We start from the raw sequence: 19584 nt of genomic DNA on the forward strand, positions 1-19584 counted from the left end.
ATGCATTATTAATAAGACTTGACATTTTGTACATTTATTTTCATAGTGATCATGTCCACAGTCTCCACACAAATGCAAAAAAAAAAAAAAAAATCTAAAGTCTTCCTACGCAGATTGGACGATATATATCGTTTGATATCAGCACAGTATCAGCACAAATCCAAAGAAGTCTTACATCACCCTCTAGAGGTTATTTAATTGTTTGCACTTTCTCGTCACCCGAGAAATAGCATCATCGTCCTTCTCTGGATGAGAACGAGCATCTTCGGTTGTGATCTGGGAGAGTAGTTGCCTCATGATTGGTGATTAGGCTATACTGTACCACTGATACATCCTTGAACAGAGGAACAGAGATCGACATCCAGCAGCACAATGGCTAGGAATCGTAAAGACAGAGACAGCTGGGGTAAGTGCTCGTTTTGTGATGTACCGCCTTGGTTGTAGCCTATTTTTTTTTTTTTCGTGAGGGGAGACGCACCTTAGTGATGTATGCCCGCAGTTGCTAATATTCTCTATCGTAGCCTATCTGACTAGATTGGACCAAGTCGCTTCTTTCGGATGGCCCTTAAATAATTTCATTAGAACGCAGTGTCGATAGGCTAGGCTATAGGCGTTATGTCGTCTTTTATCCATCAGCAATTTATAAGAGGGGTTTCCTCGCCCTTATTTTCAGCCACCGCAACGGCCTAAACTAGCTTCGCATCGTCACTGTTGCGATAAACACTCTCCGAAAGACATGTACACCCAACACACGCAGTCTAAGCTCGGTGCAGGCCAAAGTCATGGCTTGTTTTGTTCTTTTGATGGTTGGTGCTTTATTGTGATAAATAAAGCCCTCTGTGGTGCGTAAATAGATGTGGCCTATGCAAGTGGTCATCTTATGGTGTTTATGTAGCACTGACTTAGCGTCAAGACGAGATGTGAATAGGCTATGTTACAGGAGCTTCCCTTTGAACATTTAATTGAACCAATAACACGAGTGGAGCCTGTCATTCGTGATATAGTATTTTACACTGATGCCTCATAATCAGTAGCCTATGCGTGAAATGTCTAGCTTGACAACAGGCTATGATCGTTTCAATATGTCACAAAGATTTTTTTTGACGGAGTCAGTGAGCAAATGGCCAGAGGCACACAGTTTGGGGGTCTATAATATGGGCTATACAGTATCATTAAAGGAGCAAAAGCAGTTCTGACCCACATAGCAGCTGTGGGGTAGGTCTGGGCTGCGTCTGAACCTGAGATGATGATCATTAAAGTGTGTGTGTGTGTGTGTGTTTGGAGCAATAAGCCTTTGGGTTATGGTAGTGATGCTCCAACCAACGTGTGATGCGCTCTATTCAAAGAAGCACAGAGGGGTTTGAGCGTGAATAATTTACAGTGCTCTGAATGCTGCATTAACCTTATCGCTACTGTTTTATTTTTTGTTTTTGTTATTTTGTCTGTGTGTGTGTGTGTGTATGTGTATATATATATATATATATATATATATGTGTGTGTGTGTGTGTGTGTGTGTGTGTGTGTGTGTGTGTGTGTGTGTCCGTCCAATCTGACAATATGACAGTGGAATAATAGGTTAATGAACTGCTGAGAAGTGAAGATGTCCCAGGAGGTTCCATAGTTATAGGCCAGCTGTTCTTACACCTGATACAGAGGGTAGAATAAGCCTAAAGGAGAAACAACAAAACATAGTTTACAGTTTTATTGAAGGAAGAGGTTGAACAGCCTAAACCAGTCTAAAACAGTAGGCTATTTGTATTATGTAGTAGGCCCACCCATTCCAACTTGATGATGGATTTGTAAAAGGTGTACCAGAGTGAATGAGCAAGTGCAGTCCATTTTCCATATCTTTCCTCGTGCTCAAATAGATCACTTTTAAATAACAGGAACACGTGTAATTACAAAGACTTCCGACCTCCCTCAATGGATCAAGAGCTGGGACTTTGTAGCTGTGCTACACTCATTGGGACTATAAAAGTCCTCCAACTTTAATGGCAGAAGTACTCAAGGTTATTTGGTTGTGGGATAGGGATTAGATGTTCACCAAGGGGTTTTAGGGGTTTAAGCATAAGGATTGGGTACGTTCTCCCGTGAGAATGCTTCATCATCCCTGCTAAAGACATTCTGATGACCCAATATGATTGTAACTTCACAGATAGCAAGCTAGCTCCCAGGTCATTATTGAACCAGGTGAAGATAGGTTAAGTGAAATCAATTAACATTCGCCAGCTAGAATGAATCTCCTCGGGCTAAATGAATCCAATGCCCTTGAGAATGATTGACCACTGTCTTATAATGAATCAAGACAGGTAGAGGCCATGGACTGTTTGCCCCAAGTAGCACTTCTGCCTTAGGAGGCCTTGAAGCACTTGTTATTCTCACTGCAGTTTTTCTGCAACAATTTGAAATTCTTACTAGTTTGTACTTTTGTCATTCTGTTGAGTTTCTTATAATTATTTTTTGTCCTCTGACTGAATACACAAACACACAACACATTAAATCAGAATTGCAGGAATGTGAGTGCATTTTCCACCTGTTTTTATTTATTTATTTAAATCACATACACATACACAATACAGATAGACACACATGTGCACACACACGCACACACACACACACACACACACACACACACACACACACACACACACAGAGTCTCCCACACTCAGTCATGTATTTGTGGCGGGGCCTAACCTAAACCCATCCCACACAGCCTCATCATGGCCAACAAACAGCCAGAGAAATAAGAGAAGCCACTCTAACTGGAGTGAGTCACTCTAACCAGAAACTAATGCTACCATCCAGCTAGTAGCCTGTTGTCAGGAGCAGAGCAACTGATCGATGTTGCTCACTGTTGCTCACTGCTGTTTTTTAATCCATCTATGGAGTGATGTATTGATCTGAAGCAACCTGTAAGTGAGACATTGGATGTACAATGCAATGAGATGCTAGTTTACATAAATAATGATGCTCTTAACAGTGGGAGGTCTTGTAAGGTTTTTGGGTTATGGATACATTTGATGGTGATAACAGTGAAACGGAAATGGGAAGGGGACAGACATCCCATAATAGGAGGTCTACTGTTGAGATTAAATAGTTTGAGATGCCTGTCTCTGTGTGTGTGTGTGTGTGTGTGTGTGTGTCTAGTGTACGTACGCGATAAAATAACAAATTAGTTAATGAAATAAAAAAAAAACACTGTAAAAGGACATGGTGGATATTGTCATTTCATTGGTCTGAAGATCTCTTCCTGTTTTTGTTGTGGTTTTTTCTTCTCCCAGGCTCGTTCACAGATAAAGGCATATATGATTGGAGCTCAGAGGAGGAGGAGCCAGATGGGAAGGCGCGGCCTGTGCAAGTGCTGGTTGTCAAGGACGACCACTCCTTCGAGCTGGATGAGGTGGCCCTCAGTCGCATCCTGCTGTCGGAGGAAGTGAGGGACCGTGAGGTGGTGGCTATTTCAGTGGCCGGAGCTTTCCGGAAGGGCAAGTCCTTTCTCATGGACTTCATGCTGCGCTACATGTACAACCAGGTGAGTGGAGGGAGAGCAGGTGTCTGAGGAGGCAGGAGAGAGGCATCAGCAGAGACGGGGTATTTGTTTAGACAATGTGTTACAGTAATTCAACTTAAATTATCAGAAATTTGTCATGAAATGAACTTCAAATGTTCATGAATGCTCACTAACTTAGCTTCAAGTAAGATTCAGCTCCATAATACCCCACACTCCCTATTGTTTACCTTCTTTACTGGTCCTTACAGCTAGTATTTTACACGTTGATTTTGTTACGTGTAAATTTATATCTGCTGTATATTGGGTATTGTGTCCCTTTGTTAATCCACACTGGGTGTGTCCAGATGTCTTTCATGGCTAATTTCTCCGTCCATTAAACTGAACCCCTTGAGGCCCAATCACTGTTTCTCTTTGCCATTCATTGAATTGATTTGTGGAGATGATGACCCATGGCTATTTTACAGTATATGACAGAAAACAGAGATAAGCTTTTCTTGCTGGTTGCTGGATAGTGAATAATGTACAGTATGTGATGTACATTGATACAGAATAGCCATGTCATGGTGTCTGCTGATGATATAGGCTTGTTAGCTTGGTCAGGTTTCTACTGGTGTCTTGGTTATGTAAGGATAGAAAGTCTCAGACCACCCAGCCTAGTGTTTGTATGTGTAAAAATGAACATTCAACTTCTAATATAAGAGTTGTGCATGTTTGTGTTTATGTGAATGCATTTGTTTGTCTATAGCTGCTTTCAGACTTACGTGTAAGTCTGCATGTTCTGCGGATATCAAGCAGTTGGGCCGTATATCTGAACAACATATCCCGACATTTGGAACTCCGAACTTAGGCGGCTCTTACACTACTCCCCTCTTAGTATTTCGGAAGGACATTATGTAAATGAGCTCATGTCTGAACGAAGCGAAGAACATGGAGAGATTCTGTTCATGTGCGTGTTCGACCACGTTCAACCTGTTCAACCACACAGAGGTTCTGTTCATGTGCGTCGGTGTCGTTCACACATAATGTCCGCATAATGTCCGCATGTAAGCATCATATCTGAGTCACCCAAAAGGACACCTGTTTGACAAAGATCTGCATATAGTGTGGAGGACATGTCTGAAGGCAGTTTATGACTTCATATGACTGAATGTGGTGTTTGTGTGTGTGTGTGTGTGTGTGTGTGTGTGTGTGTGTGTGTGTGTGTGTGTGTGCGTGTAGGCTTCAGAGAATTGGTTGGGTGATCCGGAGGAGCCTCTGACTGGGTTTTCATGGAGGGGAGGATCTGAGAGGGAGACCACTGGAATCCAGATCTGGAGTGAGGTCTTCCTAGTGGATAAACCAGATGGGACGAAGGTAAAAAACCGTGCTTTTCTCTCTCTCTCTCACTCTCTCTCTCTCTCTCTCTCTCTCTCTCTCTCACACACACACACACACACACACACACACACACACACACACACACACACACACACACACACACACTTGATATTTCTTGAATTTCCCCTTGGGGATCAATAAAGTATCTATCTATCTATCTATCTATCTACACACACACACACACACACACACACACACACACACACACACACACACACACACACTCTGTTTGAAACATTCATGCAACGTAGTTCTCTCTTTCACACCAACCAACATGTGCAAGAGCCCATTATCGTAATGCCAATTCTGTTAATGTAAGTGGGCATATGTTTCTCGCACTGTGTCCCACCTGCCCCTTGCACAGCAGCGGTGAGCGTCTTGGGACTTGTTTTTTTTCCTGTCCTCACGTGTTCTGGCGTCCTGCTGTCCTGCAGGTGGCCGTGCTGCTTATGGACACCCAGGGGACATTTGACAGCCAGTCCACTCTGAGGGACTCTGCCACAGTGTTTGCCCTCAGCACCATGATCAGTTCCATGCAGGTAGGAGGCACTCAAGGGAATTCTGCATTCTTCGTGTCAACCTGAAAGTGAAATTGGACCCCTCATCAGTGGCAACTAAATGTGCTTCATATGGTTTTCTGTGTACCTTGTCTGGCACTGTTTATATCTAAACCATGCCCTGTGTAACTGCTCCTGTATAGAAGTTCTGTTTAATGTTAATGCTATCCACGATATTCGTGAGCCAACAATGAGCATCGCCATGATGCTTCAGTATTCAGAAATCCGTTTTTCTATTTCTGGCCGAAGCTGCGTTGTATTGATTTTTTTGTGATGGTAGGCAGTGCCTGACACATCCTAAACCATGTAAAAGTAAACTTAAATATTTTTTCTGTCAGTCATATATTATATAGAATATCCACATTGAGTGCAGAATTGTCAACATTACGAAAGAAAGTTGGAGAATATTCTAGTTAGGCTGCTGATACTACTAAGTTATTATGTCTGAGAGATGTGTGAGATTTGCCTATAAGGACTTTGATTATGAATATACAGAAGATGAAAACCAGACGGAAGGAAAGCATAATTTCCTGCACATAGCCTGTATTTAATGTAGAGGTATTGCATTATACTGTATGTCTATGCAGATGAGTTAAAAGCATGCCATATAGTAATTCATGCACTAGCAACAATATTAATAAAATAAATAATAAATGGACTTAATATTTTAAGTCCATTTTTTGCAGTGTAGCAATGCCCATACTGTATATTACTTTTGTATATCAATTTGCATAGGGACTATTTTCAAAATTGTAGTTCTGCAATGACTCTGACCAACCAGTTCTAAATTATGCTTTAGTCCCACTGAACTAAAATGCATCTATATTAACATTCGCACACAATCCTGCCTTTAGGTGTACAATATCTCCCAGAATGTCCAGGAGGATGATCTTCAGCATCTACAGGTGGGTGAATGCTGATGATGCATTATGAGCTCCAAAGTACCAAATAGTCCGTTTTATATTCACACACACACACACACACACACACACACACACACACACACACACACACACACACACACACACACACACACACACACAAACACTTAAACAGAGGGCTGGTTTTCATAATTTCTGCTTGGTTTGGTCATTGTCTCCACAGCTTTTCACTGAGTATGGTAGACTAGCCATGGAGGAAACATTCCTGAAACCATTCCAGGTGCTCATTCTCCTTTGGGAAATAGCTTCTCTCTCTGTTTCTTTTTCTCAAGATCCAAATTATCTAATGTTTTGAATGTGTTTTCAGTCCATGATCTTCCTGGTGCGGGACTGGAGCTTTCCTTATGAGTTCTCGTATGGTCAGGAAGGAGGGATGAAGTTCCTGGAAAAGAGACTAAAGGTCAGAGGTCACCACAGCAGGATTGCTTTGTCATGATTACACAGACCATGCAGCCCACTTTCACAAAGACATATTCAGCAATACCACAAATGTTTACTAGAGTATAAGTATATATACTCTTTTGATCCCGTGAGGGAAATTTGGTCTCTGCATTTATCCCAATAGAGGGCGCTAAACTGGCCATTTTAATACTTGTGTGATGACTATTATGATTTTATTTTTCATTTAGATCTCAGAGAACCAGCATGAGGAGCTGCAGAACGTGCGGAAACACATCCACTCCTGCTTCACAAACATCTCCTGCTTTCTGATGCCTCATCCAGGCCTCAAGGTGGCTACCAACCCACACTTTGATGGACGACTTCAAGGTGCTTGTCAGACTTTGAAAAACAAACCTCCTCTGTCTGTTTAAAGATGCATTGCACAATTTATTTTGACAAAACATTGATATGTGTGCACAACAGCTAATCAGATTACAGATTGCCTATGTTCAACTCTATGCAGTGACTGGGTGGTGAAGCCATAAATCCTATCTGTGCTGACCCGTGCTGTGGTCTCTCTCCTCTCTCTGGCAGAGATTGACCCCGAGTTCACCAACCACCTGCGTGTGCTGGTGCCCTGGCTGTTGAGTCCGCGCAACCTGGACGTCAAGGAGATCAACGGCAGCAACATCACCTGCCGAGGCCTGCTTGAGTACTTCAAGGTGAGCAACTCTCTCTGATGACCCTCTCTTACTATGACCCTTGTGACTGAGAATGCAGAGTTTTTGTTTTCATCATGCTCTGTATGTAACCTCTCCAAATCTATTGGTAGGATCCTTATGGCTTAATTGAGAATGCATTGTGGTGCAAGTATTGGTTCCAGGAAACATGGCTTTTCAGAAAAGCAGAAATGCTGATTTGGATAAGATGTGTTGTTAACATTGGGGGGAAATTAATAGTGAGTGAAAATGTACTCTTTTTTTTTAGGCATACATAAAGATATACCAGGGGGAAGAACTGCCACACCCCAAGTCCATGCTACAGGTACTTTAACCAGGTCTTATTTCTGCATGCATGTCACCTTAAAGAAAGAGATTTTTTACTGAATAATTTTAGCAATTATATGAGAATGCTTATGCTGTAATCCTTCTTAGACTGCTGCAATATTGATAGAATCATTTTAAAAAAATGTTCCAAATAAAATGTATGGGAAATCATACTTACGAAACAAACAAATCACTCTGTTTCCTACTGTGAAGAAACATCAGACAGAGAAATATCAAAATCTCAAGATCAGATATTTTCCATCATTGGGTTTACATCACATGTATTTTCTGTATATTTTTGTGGATGCATTCATTCGAGTGTTTGTTGTTTGTGTGAATATGTATCATTTGTAAAGTATTTTTTGTCTCTACAGGCTACAGCTGAGGCTAATAACCTGGCAGCTGTTGCAGCAGCCAAAGACCTCTACAGCAAGAAGATGGAGGAGGTGATCTCTCCATTCATCATCACTCCTTCCAAACAACATTTATTTAACCTTTTAAGTGTGTTGTAATCATCATCATCAGTTATTTGATATGTTTATCCATATTTCCATCTCTATTTTCATCTGTTCTTGCCTGCCGTCATGTCAATCCTTTCTTTCATTTGTCCATCACCATCCATACGAGCATTGTTCATTGTACGACGGAGTATTAGGGCCACACATGAAGAAAAAAAATATTTTTGCCATGGCGAGATTAAACTCGACATGTTGACTTTAAACTCGACATTTCGAGAATAAAGTTGAAATGTTATTTCGACTTTAATCTCGACGTGTCGACTTTAAAGTCGCCATGTCGACATTAAACTCGACATTTCGAGAATAAAGTTGTAATAGCATATCTACTTTATTCTTGACGTGTCGACAAGTCGACATGCTGACATTAAACTCGCAATACAGTTTAAACATAGCCTACACACATGGATGGATTACTGCACGGGCCTACCGGGCCCAGGCCCAGGGGCCCAAGGGGTCAGGGGGCCCTGAAGCCCAAGCCATTGCATGGAATCATTGCCTCAATATCATCACATCAGGATGTAGGCTATTGAATTAAAGTATTGGCCATCCCCAAAATGCACCAGAATACAGGAAATCACATCGAACAAATTAGAAAAATTTGGGGAAAGTTAACACATATGCAATAAATGTATTTATTTTTCACATATGCGACAATTAGTGGGGGGCCCTTTATACATCTGGGCCCAGGGGCCCGTAAATTCATAATCCGCCCATGCCTACACAGTTTAAGCTATGTAGCCTACACTAACACACAATATGTTACTTGAATAATGGGCTTCAAATAGGCTTTATTTCAGATAGATTGTTAGATTGCAGATATTCAGATAGATTGCGTCTTGTCTGTTAACTAGGCCTACTCATTGCCGTCATCGTGAAGTGCTGTATCTCGCGGTTATGGAAATACCATGCACTATGCCGTTTAGGCTATATAGCTAGAATAATACATGTATCCAATGATATAATGTTTCTGTACAAAATGTTATTTCACTCTGTTTTACGTGGGTAAGGCCACCGCACATCCAAATAACTGCCCTTCATGACCCACAGGCCGTCACTCTCCATAGGTTAACATGGCAAAACTCATTTTTCTAAAACTGCTTTTCCATGTCTCACCTGCAATAAATATAGGAGGCTATAAACACAGGTATAGCATAAGCATATATACTACTTTGATCCCGTGAGGGAATATGTGTGCATGTACTTTATTTATGCACCATGTCTGCATGTGCGCATGTAGGCTACTAGCCCATGGGGTGGTCGGGAGGACAGTTTCATTCATCCCTCCATAGACATTCAGCAATAGGCTGTTTTGCATCCATTACAAGCAATGTGAAAGTCTAGGATTAGGGAGAGCGCCTAGTATGCCTAGTCTAGTGCATCAGCATGAAGTTGAACCTTTAGATGAAAAACACTCTTTAATAATAGGCCTACAATAAATAAATAAGCCGCTAATGACGTTTAGGCTACTTTTGACCATCGCATTTATCGCCTGTAACTCCGTGATAAGGACCTAACAGGAAAGTATTTGGCTGAGCAACAGAGGTTAATATGTTCTATGTTTTGTCCACATGATAGGCCTACAGGCCTATGTCTAATCATCGTTACACTCGAAGAAAACTTTGTTTCATTCGTCCTCCCTTTCAATCGTCCCGAGCGGTCGTTCTCTCTCCAAACTAACTTATTCTCAAAATGTTGAGTTTAATGTCAACACGTCGAGATTAAAGTCGACATGATATTTCAACTTTATTCTCGAAATGTCGAGTTTAATGTCGACATGGCGACTTTAAAGTCAATACGTTGAGATTAAAGTCGACATTACATTTTAACTTTATTCTCGAAATGTCGAGTTTAATGTCGACATAGCGACTTTAAAATCGACATGTCGAGTTTAATCTCATCATGGCAAAAATATTTTTTCCTTCATGTATGGCCCTAATACTCCGTCGTATCATTGCCTGTGACTGCCCACAAGTTTATTTATACGTGACCTGATTACCTGTGTTTCTAATGCATCAGAGTATGATTTTGTGTGTATATATGTGCCAATATGGGGTACATTCCACTTCTGCACTTCTCACTGATGCCACTGACTGCCCACAGGTGAGCGGTGGTGATCGTCCCTTCCTGGCACCCAGCGAGCTGCAGGCGCGCCACGTCGACATCCGGCAGGAGGCGCTGGCTGTGTTCCGCGGCGTCAAGAAGATGGGCGGGGAGGAGTTCAGCCGCCGTTACCTGCAGCAGCTCGAGGCGGAGGTGGACGAGCTCTTCGTGCAGTACATCAAGCACAACGACTCCAAGAACATCTTCCATGCCGCGCGCACCCCCGCCACGCTCTTCGTGGTCATCTTCATTATGTACGTGGCTGCGGGCATCACAGGCTTCGTGGGCGTGGACGTGATTGCCAGCGTGTGCAACATGGTGCTGGGCCTGGCACTCATCACACTCTGCACCTGGGCGTATATCCGCTACTCGGGCGAGTACCGCGAGCTGGGTGCCGTCATCGACCAGGTGGCTGGCGCACTCTGGGACCAGGTGAGGCTGACGCTGTTTCACAAATGCTCATGAATATATACCATCGTTTTATATAGAGACTTGAGTGGGTGTCAAAGGATAAACAGTATGCATACATTATGTAGCATTATGTTGCATTTCACAATCTTTTACACAGACACTTTATACACATATTTCATGCAAGATTTCATAAAATAAAGGCACAGCAACGAGAAATGTAACAATGTATTCATAGCTAATCATTCTTCCACCAATAAATATATTTCCTCTATCAGAATGGTTGCCAAGCAACTTGGAGACGCAGCTACTCTAACTTTTGTATGAAGTTGTGGTAGCACAGTAATATAGAACCAAATGCAGTCATGGTGTATGTTTGTGCTGAATTTTACAACTGGCATCGAACGTGATTCAGCCAATCATAATCAAGGACCAGAACTATCCGTTTTAAAGTTTCACTTTAATTGCATGCACACATACAGTATAGACAAATCTATAAAATTGTTTACCTTAACACACACACACACACACACACACACACACACACACACACACACACACACACACATGGGTCATATGTGCTAGACTGTATTGATGAACACAGGCTTTCCTGTGATTTTTTTTTTCTAAAGTAGAATACTTCCCAGTCTTCCCATGTGACCAGTCAGAAATAGTAATCTACTGTGTGTTTAACAATAAAGAAGACACACAATAGCCACAGTTGGAATAAATGTAACAATAATGTTTGTCTTCTCTTTTCCTGTAGGGAAGTACAAATGAGGTGAGTCCACAGGAGCAAATCATCAACTCTGCCCTTCATAGTCCAACATCTGGAGGCATTGGTTGGGTATGCTATTGTATGATACCAACTGGGTTTTGTTAACTGTTGTAGAAGTTAATTCCTATTTTACTACCTCTGAAATATACTTTTAAACTTTTAAGGAAGACCGATGCATGATTTCAGTGTAACTAAAGCCCTCTCAAAATACTATTGCTAGTCAAAATATAGAATTAAGCCAATCTAATTATTGAGATGAAGCGCTGATTCAAGGAAAAAATGAATACTGATAACCTTGATGGAAGCAGAAAAAAGAGAAAAACAGTTGTATAGAGTGCAGTGGAAGGCAATGAATGAAATGGAAATAAATACATTATAAAATTGAATAAAAATAAGCCAATGATGAATGTCTCCTTTGCAGGCTCTTTACAAGCTGTACAACGCAGCAGCCAATCACCGCCACCTTTACAACCACGCCTTCCCTGGCCAAGGGCAGGATCAGCAGGAGGAACAGAACAGAAGGAGGAACTGAGCGGCAGACCGCAAAGGATCAAAGGTCCTGCCAGGAGCATGATGGACAGTGGGACAGTGGGAAGCGGGTGGGAGGGAGGGAGGGAAGGATGGAGAGTAGAGTAAAAGAAGGGGAAGAAAGAGAAAGAACATGGGAGAGAAACAGAAGCAGGTAGTGATCGGAGGCGAGAGTAAGAAACCGAATTATGAAGGGGGTTGGAGAGCATGGGATATAGGACAAGAAAGGAGAGAGAGAGATAAAGAGAGAGAGAGAGAGGGGGGGGGGACCACACATACCCAATGGGCACTTCTACTCCAGCAGTGTCTGGAGCCGTCCGCTGATGCACTCACATCTTTTAGGCTTAAACACAAACAAACCTGGGAGTAAACATGATGCCCGTCTGCCTCCGCCAAATCCTCCCCCAACCTCCCACCCTCCTTTCCCTTGGCAAATGGCACTCAGGCTTGCATTGAACCTTTACAACCCACAAATTGTCATTATCGTCATCATCATCATCATTATCATCACACAGCCAACATTCCTCTGTTGCTGGAACACCTGTAAATAAGCCATCCACCACCTGGCGGAGGGATTGGGGACAGGGGTGAGGGGAAGCTGTTGCGTTCACACAGGTAGTTGGTTGTAGCTGCACCACTTTCACAGGTCTTTAGGGACTTGGGGTAGATTTGTTTTTGGAAAGGCCAGCTAATGGTTCACCACTGAGAGGCATAGGACTAAAATCCTGGATCCTGTCTAATGATAAATAGCAGTGAGCTCCGGAAAACAGTGCAAGGTTTGAGCAAAATGGTCAAATGATGCCAAGGTGATGTAATGATACACATGGTGTTACAAGATCAGTAGCACCTGGGACCTTTTTGGCAGAAACACCTCTGTCTTTCCCTGGAATGTTTGGAGCCCCTGTGCAAATACGGACTCTGGGTCCTCGGTGTACAAAAATATGTTGTTTGATCCAAAACATTTAGCTCTCTTTAAACGGGTTACTATTGTTGTTACTACTACTGCTATTATTATTACATATTTGACCGAGCTGATACTTTGCGTCTGAGATCACTCAAATACGCACCTTTACAGTAAGCATGGTGAAATGTCTCTGTCCATTCTAGATCAACTCGTCCTTGGTGAGGTATACTGTACTTAAATACTTAGTGTACTTTTTATTGTGTGAAGACCATAGGGCTTTTTTCTGTTTTGAGTTGATGTAGATAGAACAATTGTGTGCCAAGCTAAACTCAGCCAACACTGCGATGCCATCACAGCTTTTGAATGACAACCTGAAGAAGCAAACACACCCACCATGGGATTCCTACCTGATCTGACTTTGATTCATTGACAAACCGCTTCCCCTTTTGTGCTTATCTGTAACACCCTTTAGACACAATTGGTTTCAGGTTAGGATTTGGAGTTAGGGGTAGGATGGTTCCAACCAGTTAGTCACATTTACGCACGAATACACACACACACACACACACACACACACACACACACACACAAATACTCTCAGGTTGAGAGCTTTGCCTAATACTGCTGTCTACAAAGTTGTACTTTAGGCTATGACTAGAGTATGTTCAGTGCATTAGACTCAGTATAACATTAGCTTAGCAAGGACTTTTGTACATTCAAGGTTGTAACCACAAAAATACACATTTGCACATATGAACACAAACTGCTGTCATTCCCGTATTGCAGCTATTGCATATGTAGAATGTAGTCCAACAAGGAATAGCTGGATTTTTAGACAAAAGTCAAGGCGCAGCTTTAGCCGTCTGTCAAATGTTAACTCATATTTCATGTCACATTCGAAAAGTGATATTGAACCACAGTGCTTAATGTCAAATGTGCTAAAGCACTCCATACACAACCATTTTGCTTTACTTTATTTTGCGCTCCTATATAATCAGCATCCTACTGGTCATGTGTTCTCACGTAAAGCTAAAGCAGTCACACAGGTTTGGGACCTTTGTCTGCCTCACTGTACAAACAAAGTGTCCTTCATTTCTGTACTTTTCCATTTTCTCCTCTTGATCAAGGCTGCCTCACGAGTGTACTTCAAATAACTTATCGAAAATAAAGTCTTCATAACTGGTTTAAAAAGGAAACTTCTGTCTGTGAGCAGCTGAAACTAGCTTTTACGTAACAGATTTAAGATCACTTTGACTCGGTTAAGAGTCACTTGGAATCAACATTCTCCTCTAAAAACAAAATCTGAAAACCATCAACTGTTTGTTGACCACATGCAGTGGGTTTACCACATTCTATTCGTTTGCTTGTTTATTTCTGTGTATTGTTTTGTGACTACACCCCACCCCCACAGTGGTAATTGCATGTGGGAACACTATGGGCTCTGTAACGACCCCCCTCCCCTTCCCCCCACCCTGCTTTGTGTACGCTGATCCCCGTGACCTTGTGGTGTCCAGAATGCTTGTTATGTTTGGCCCAACACCTCCACCCCACCCTCCCTGATTTGGTGGCTTGTCGCCCTATCTAGATTGTACGGTGTTGATTTGTAAGTTTTGACATTTATTTATTGTTGGATGGGGTGAAGGGTGGGGATCTAGTGAGATGTTTGGTGTATATATTATACAAGTTATTGGAAAGAGATTTTCTGCTTCACATAAATATTGTAAATTTAAGTGTTTTGGGTTGGATCGGTTTCTTTTGGTCTGTGATGGCGGCACGTACAATGGGATTAAGGTCAGTTTCATCAAAGTCAATTTGGAATGGTAGGCCCTATATTGAAGGTTAAATGAAATATGGTTGCACTGTAACAGATAAGAACTTCATATGTCGTGAATAGAGACTTTATAAGACATTTATAAACCACAAATAGCTTATAAGTATCTGTGAGCTTTTATGCTCTGTATATAAAGGCTTATGTATGAAATCTGAGTGTGTCATTCAGTCTTCATGTGACTTTTTGCCGCAAAACATGCTTGTTTCAGCACTGTCCTTCATGCTGATCATAACAGATCTTCAGACATAGCAGACCATCTTTTTGTTAAATGGCATGTCCCGTCTGGAATTTCAAAACCATAGGTGTGCAAATATCTGAAAAATAATTGACATTCTAAAGTGTGTATCACAATAGAAAATTCAACCAAGCAGTTGACCTGAGGATTCTATTTTGAAATAGATCTCTTTGTCAGTTGCATCCTTAGGTATGAGCTACACCAGGCGCGTAACTGAAGCGTTCCGTTCGCAACGCGTAATATCCATTTTAAATGAATGGTCTGAATGGAAGTAGCTACACCAGACGTGACGCCCCACTGTCACGTCTGGTGTAGCTACTTCCATTGATTATAATGGAAGCTAATTGTTGCAGCAGACGCAACGCGAACGGAACGCTTCAGTTACGCGCCTGGTGTAGCTCAGACTTGACTGAAATATTTATGATTTTATTGATTCATTTTGTTTAATTGCTTAGACTATTGGTCATTTTTGTATTTTAAGATATTTAGAGGTGGGCAAAATTGAGCAGACTTAGCAATTGTTCTAGACTGAGATGGAGAAGCTGAAGAGGAGCAGTGGCCGGGAGGTTGACCAGGAACACAGGAGAGGACGGATGAGCAAGTCTACCTGGCCAACCCCCTGGAGTGTGAGTTCAGACTGTAGATGAAAGAGACAGGATGTGGTGGAAAAGTAATTTAGCCTAGGCCTTTGTTTCAAATGTACCACACTGAAAAAAAAAAAATAACCCATTGGATTTACTTGGAATATGAAAAAAACCCACAATAAAAAGAAAGTGCAGTCATTTAATTCCACGATTCTGCTTTTGCTTATGCACTGAAAGCATAACATAACATACAACGCAGCTCCAAAATCCTACTGGTTTGTAAGCATATAACTAACATTAGGAAAATCCATGTGAACTCTTTTGGTATCACTGATACCTGCCTGATTACCACAGTGTTCTTGCAAAGGCTTATGGGAACACAATGAAGTGAAGGCACCAAGGGGTCCCATGTGACCATTTGCCTTCCAGGTAGAAGTTCTTTACGTACCTCATATTCAGGGATGGATTACTGCACGGGCCTATCGGGCCCAGGCCCAGGGGCCCAAGGGGTCAGGGGGCCCTGAAGCCCAAGCCATTGCATGGAATCATTGCCTCAATATCATCACATCAGGATATAGGCTATTGAATTAAAGTATTGGCCATCCCCAAAATGCACCAGAATAATTTTGGGGAAAGTTAACACATATGCAACAAATGTATTTATTTTTCACATATGCGACAATTAGCGGGGGGCCCTTAATACATCTGGGCCCAGGGGCCCGTAAGTTCATAATCCGCCCATGCTCATATTCATCTTACATGATTCAGTTAGATAAATTCATTGCTGTGGCAAAATTATTTTAAACGGGTTACCATTGTTGTTACTACTACTGCTATTATTATTACATATTTGACCGAGCTGATGATACTTTGCGTCTGAGATCACTCAAATACGCACCTTTACAGTAAGCATGGTGAAATGTCTCTGTCCATTCTAGATCAACTCGTCCTTGGTGAGGTATACTGTACATAAATACTTAGTGTACTTTGTATTGTGTGAAGACCATAGGGCTTTTTTTTTCTGTTTTGAGTTGATGTAGATAGAACAATTGTGTACCAAGCTAAACTCAGCCAACACTGCGATGCCATCACAGCCGCTTTTGAATGACAACCTGAAGAAGCAAACACACCCACCATGGGATTCCTACCTGATCTGACTTCGATTCATTGACAAACCGCTTCCCCTTTTGTGCTTAACTGTAACACCCTTTAGACACAATTGGTTTCAGGTTAGGATTTGGAGTTAGGGGTAGGATGGTTCCAACCAGTTAGTCACATTTACGCACGAATACACACACACACACACACACACACACACACAAATACTCTCAGGTTGAGAGCTTTGCCTAATACTGCTGATAAATTCATTGCTGTGGCAAAATTATTTTAGTTGAAAATCTTCATAGCCAGACCATTGCAGTCAACAGTATAACTTTGTAATGGCCCTGAAAACAAAACTATTATGGCTTAAGGACTAGGGCAAGAAATATGGGAGGTGTTGGGTAGATCCAGGTTTTTGGCATGAATGATGAACACTCAAAATAACACAATACATTAATACAATAACAAACTGTGCATATCCTGAAACACACATGGCTCTGTGAGATGCCTGTTCAGTTGAAGTGTTTATTTTCATAATGGTTCCCTCCAGCTTGGTAATTTGTATACACACAACACATTTGTGTGAAAGCCTTTGCCTACCTATTCAGCTACAGTAGATTCTGCACCAAATTATTTTTGTGTAACTAATGTGTCCATGCAACTTAAAACAAATGAATGTGTAAATACATCACATATCCCAAAAGGATGCATTTACACTCTTGTTTGGAATGGGCTCATAGATTGCATACCTGTTCTGTTTCAACTCCAGACAAGTTTTCACATGGTCAATGCAAGCTGCGCACACACACACACTTTTAAATAAAAATGGAAAGCTGATTAATTACAGTTCTTCGGGGAGAATGTGCATTACCATTCAGCAGTTCAAACTTTATCCAATTCTGGTTTCCTTCAAATGATATATACAAGCCATTATGGGAACACATTTCCTGTCTGAGCTTTACAAGAGCCATTATTTCAACACACCTATAACACACACACAGTTCCCAGGTGTAACACACATACGCACTGTCCACACACTGTCATTCCACATTAAATGAGCTGATTTTTTGGAAAACTTTCCTGCTTGACCCCCTTTATGTTTTCTTCTTTCATAGGAAGGTCTGCAAGAGGTTCAGGTGGGAGGCAGTGTTTTTTTTTTTTTACATGTAATGACCCTGGAGGAAGTGGACAACACGTGAGAGGCCTAGGAGAAAGAGTGTCTTTACACAGTCATTCTCCTTTCGTCCCCAAGTGTCAGAGCTGCGACTGAGTCTAATCTGACTGGAGGCTGCAGCAGAACATCAAGAGACATGGTGGAGACCAGGTGTTTGGGGAGTGTCTCTTCCTCGGTCAAAGAGTAGAGCATCTGAACACACACACCCCACTAAAGTGTACAGTATCGGGCATCTGCACACTCTAAAATCAGGGTCAAAACGCAAAATCTTTGCCACCAACATATTTCAGCCTGGACACAAACATAGACATAGACAGGATTTCTTTTTTTTTTTTTTTTAAAGCGATCACCTACTTCAGTCTTCATTATGCCCAGATCACAGACTTTGTGTAATACTTCAGACCAGACACCGAGAGCAACTCCTATCACCTTTCAGAACACCAATTTTCTTTGTGAATGAATAATGTATCGTAATTAAATAGATTTTCTTCCTTAAAATACAGGGGGCATAAGTAAGGACACCCCTATGTTAAATTCCCATAGAGGCAGGCAGATTTTTATTTTTAAAGGCCAGTTATTTCATGGAACTGGATACTATGCATCTTCATAAAGTTCCCTTGGGCTTTGGAATTAAAATAGCCCCACATCATCACCATACCATACCAAAAATCCCATCCCAAATGTCAACACACTTTCTTTTTATTTAAATGTAGTGTATTTTCTTGTCTTTCCCATGTTGAAAAAACTATATATAAAAGGAAAATGCTTCTATTACATTACAAGATTTTCTAGGGGGGGGCAGTAATTGTGGGCAACATGTTTTTGTTAAACATATTTATTTCTTTGAGATTTTCCTTTTTCTCAGAATAAATTTGCTATCCCTTCAAGGTTGATTTTTTTCTCATTATTTTCATTGTAAGATTACAATACATCACCAAAACATTATTTTTTATACCTGTTTTCAGTCGAACTTTACCAAAGGTGCCAATAATTCTGGAGGGAACTGTATAATCTACATGGTACTGTTATTGTTAAATTCATGTCAAGTGAAATTATCTTTCTTTTCTAGCCCCAAAAATGGTTCCTAAAATCATTTCAGTTTAACTTGTGATGCCCACTAGATTTTGATCACTATAACCAGTCTTAGAAGAGAAAGGGCTTATTTTCTTTACCAAACGCACCAGTTCATTCATTCATTGAGCTACAGTATGGTCAAATCCACACGTAGAAGAGAGCAAAGGCCCCAGAATGAAAGAAACATTGACCGCCATGATATAAATACATTAGTATATTAGCAAGCTTATGATATATTTTTAATGATACAGAGCATTGAGTGAAAAAAAAACAACAACCATATAATAATCAGGTCTTCAAAGTAAGGCAGAGAAAGAGCCAAGAGTCGCTGTGACCACAAGGCTTTCTGTGAGACTGAACTATTGGCCTTTAAAGTTCACCACCTTTAAAATACATTAAAATAGCGTCTTTAAAATAAGACATATTAACCCAGCTGACTGCCGAGCTTCCCTCAGGGAACAAGCCGGGCACACAGAGCGGATTGTCTCCCAAGAGGACTTACATATTATAAAGGAGAGGAAAGAGTTGTCACTTAC

At 41.4% G+C, this 19584-nt stretch overlaps 1 protein-coding gene across 3 annotated transcripts; it reads left to right on the plus strand.

The window, feature by feature from the left end:
* The first annotated feature begins 219 nt into the window (after positions 1-219).
* On the plus strand, positions 220-18963 carry atl1 (atlastin GTPase 1). Of its 3 annotated transcripts, XM_048227655.1 has the most exons (15): positions 220-406; positions 3282-3532; positions 4730-4864; positions 5323-5427; positions 6300-6350; positions 6550-6606; positions 6694-6786; positions 7016-7154; positions 7362-7489; positions 7755-7811; positions 8188-8259; positions 10432-10863; positions 11606-11686; positions 12039-12173; positions 17916-18963. In XM_048227655.1, the coding sequence occupies exons 1-14, from the start codon at positions 373-375 to the stop codon at positions 12147-12149; spliced, it is 1746 nt and encodes a 581-aa protein (XP_048083612.1). In that variant the 5' UTR covers positions 220-372; the 3' UTR covers positions 12150-12173; positions 17916-18963. The 3 variants fall into 3 exon arrangements, with proteins under 3 accessions (XP_048083612.1, XP_048083611.1, XP_048083613.1); XM_048227654.1 differs by lacking the exon at positions 17916-18963 and having other exon boundaries at positions 12039-12211; XM_048227656.1 differs by lacking the exon at positions 17916-18963 and having other exon boundaries at positions 11606-11620; positions 12039-12211.
* Positions 18964-19584: the final 621 nt, after the last annotated feature.

This window comes from Alosa alosa, chromosome 19 (assembly GCF_017589495.1).
Source record: "Alosa alosa isolate M-15738 ecotype Scorff River chromosome 19, AALO_Geno_1.1, whole genome shotgun sequence".
Lineage (NCBI taxonomy): Eukaryota > Metazoa > Chordata > Actinopteri > Clupeiformes > Clupeidae > Alosa > Alosa alosa.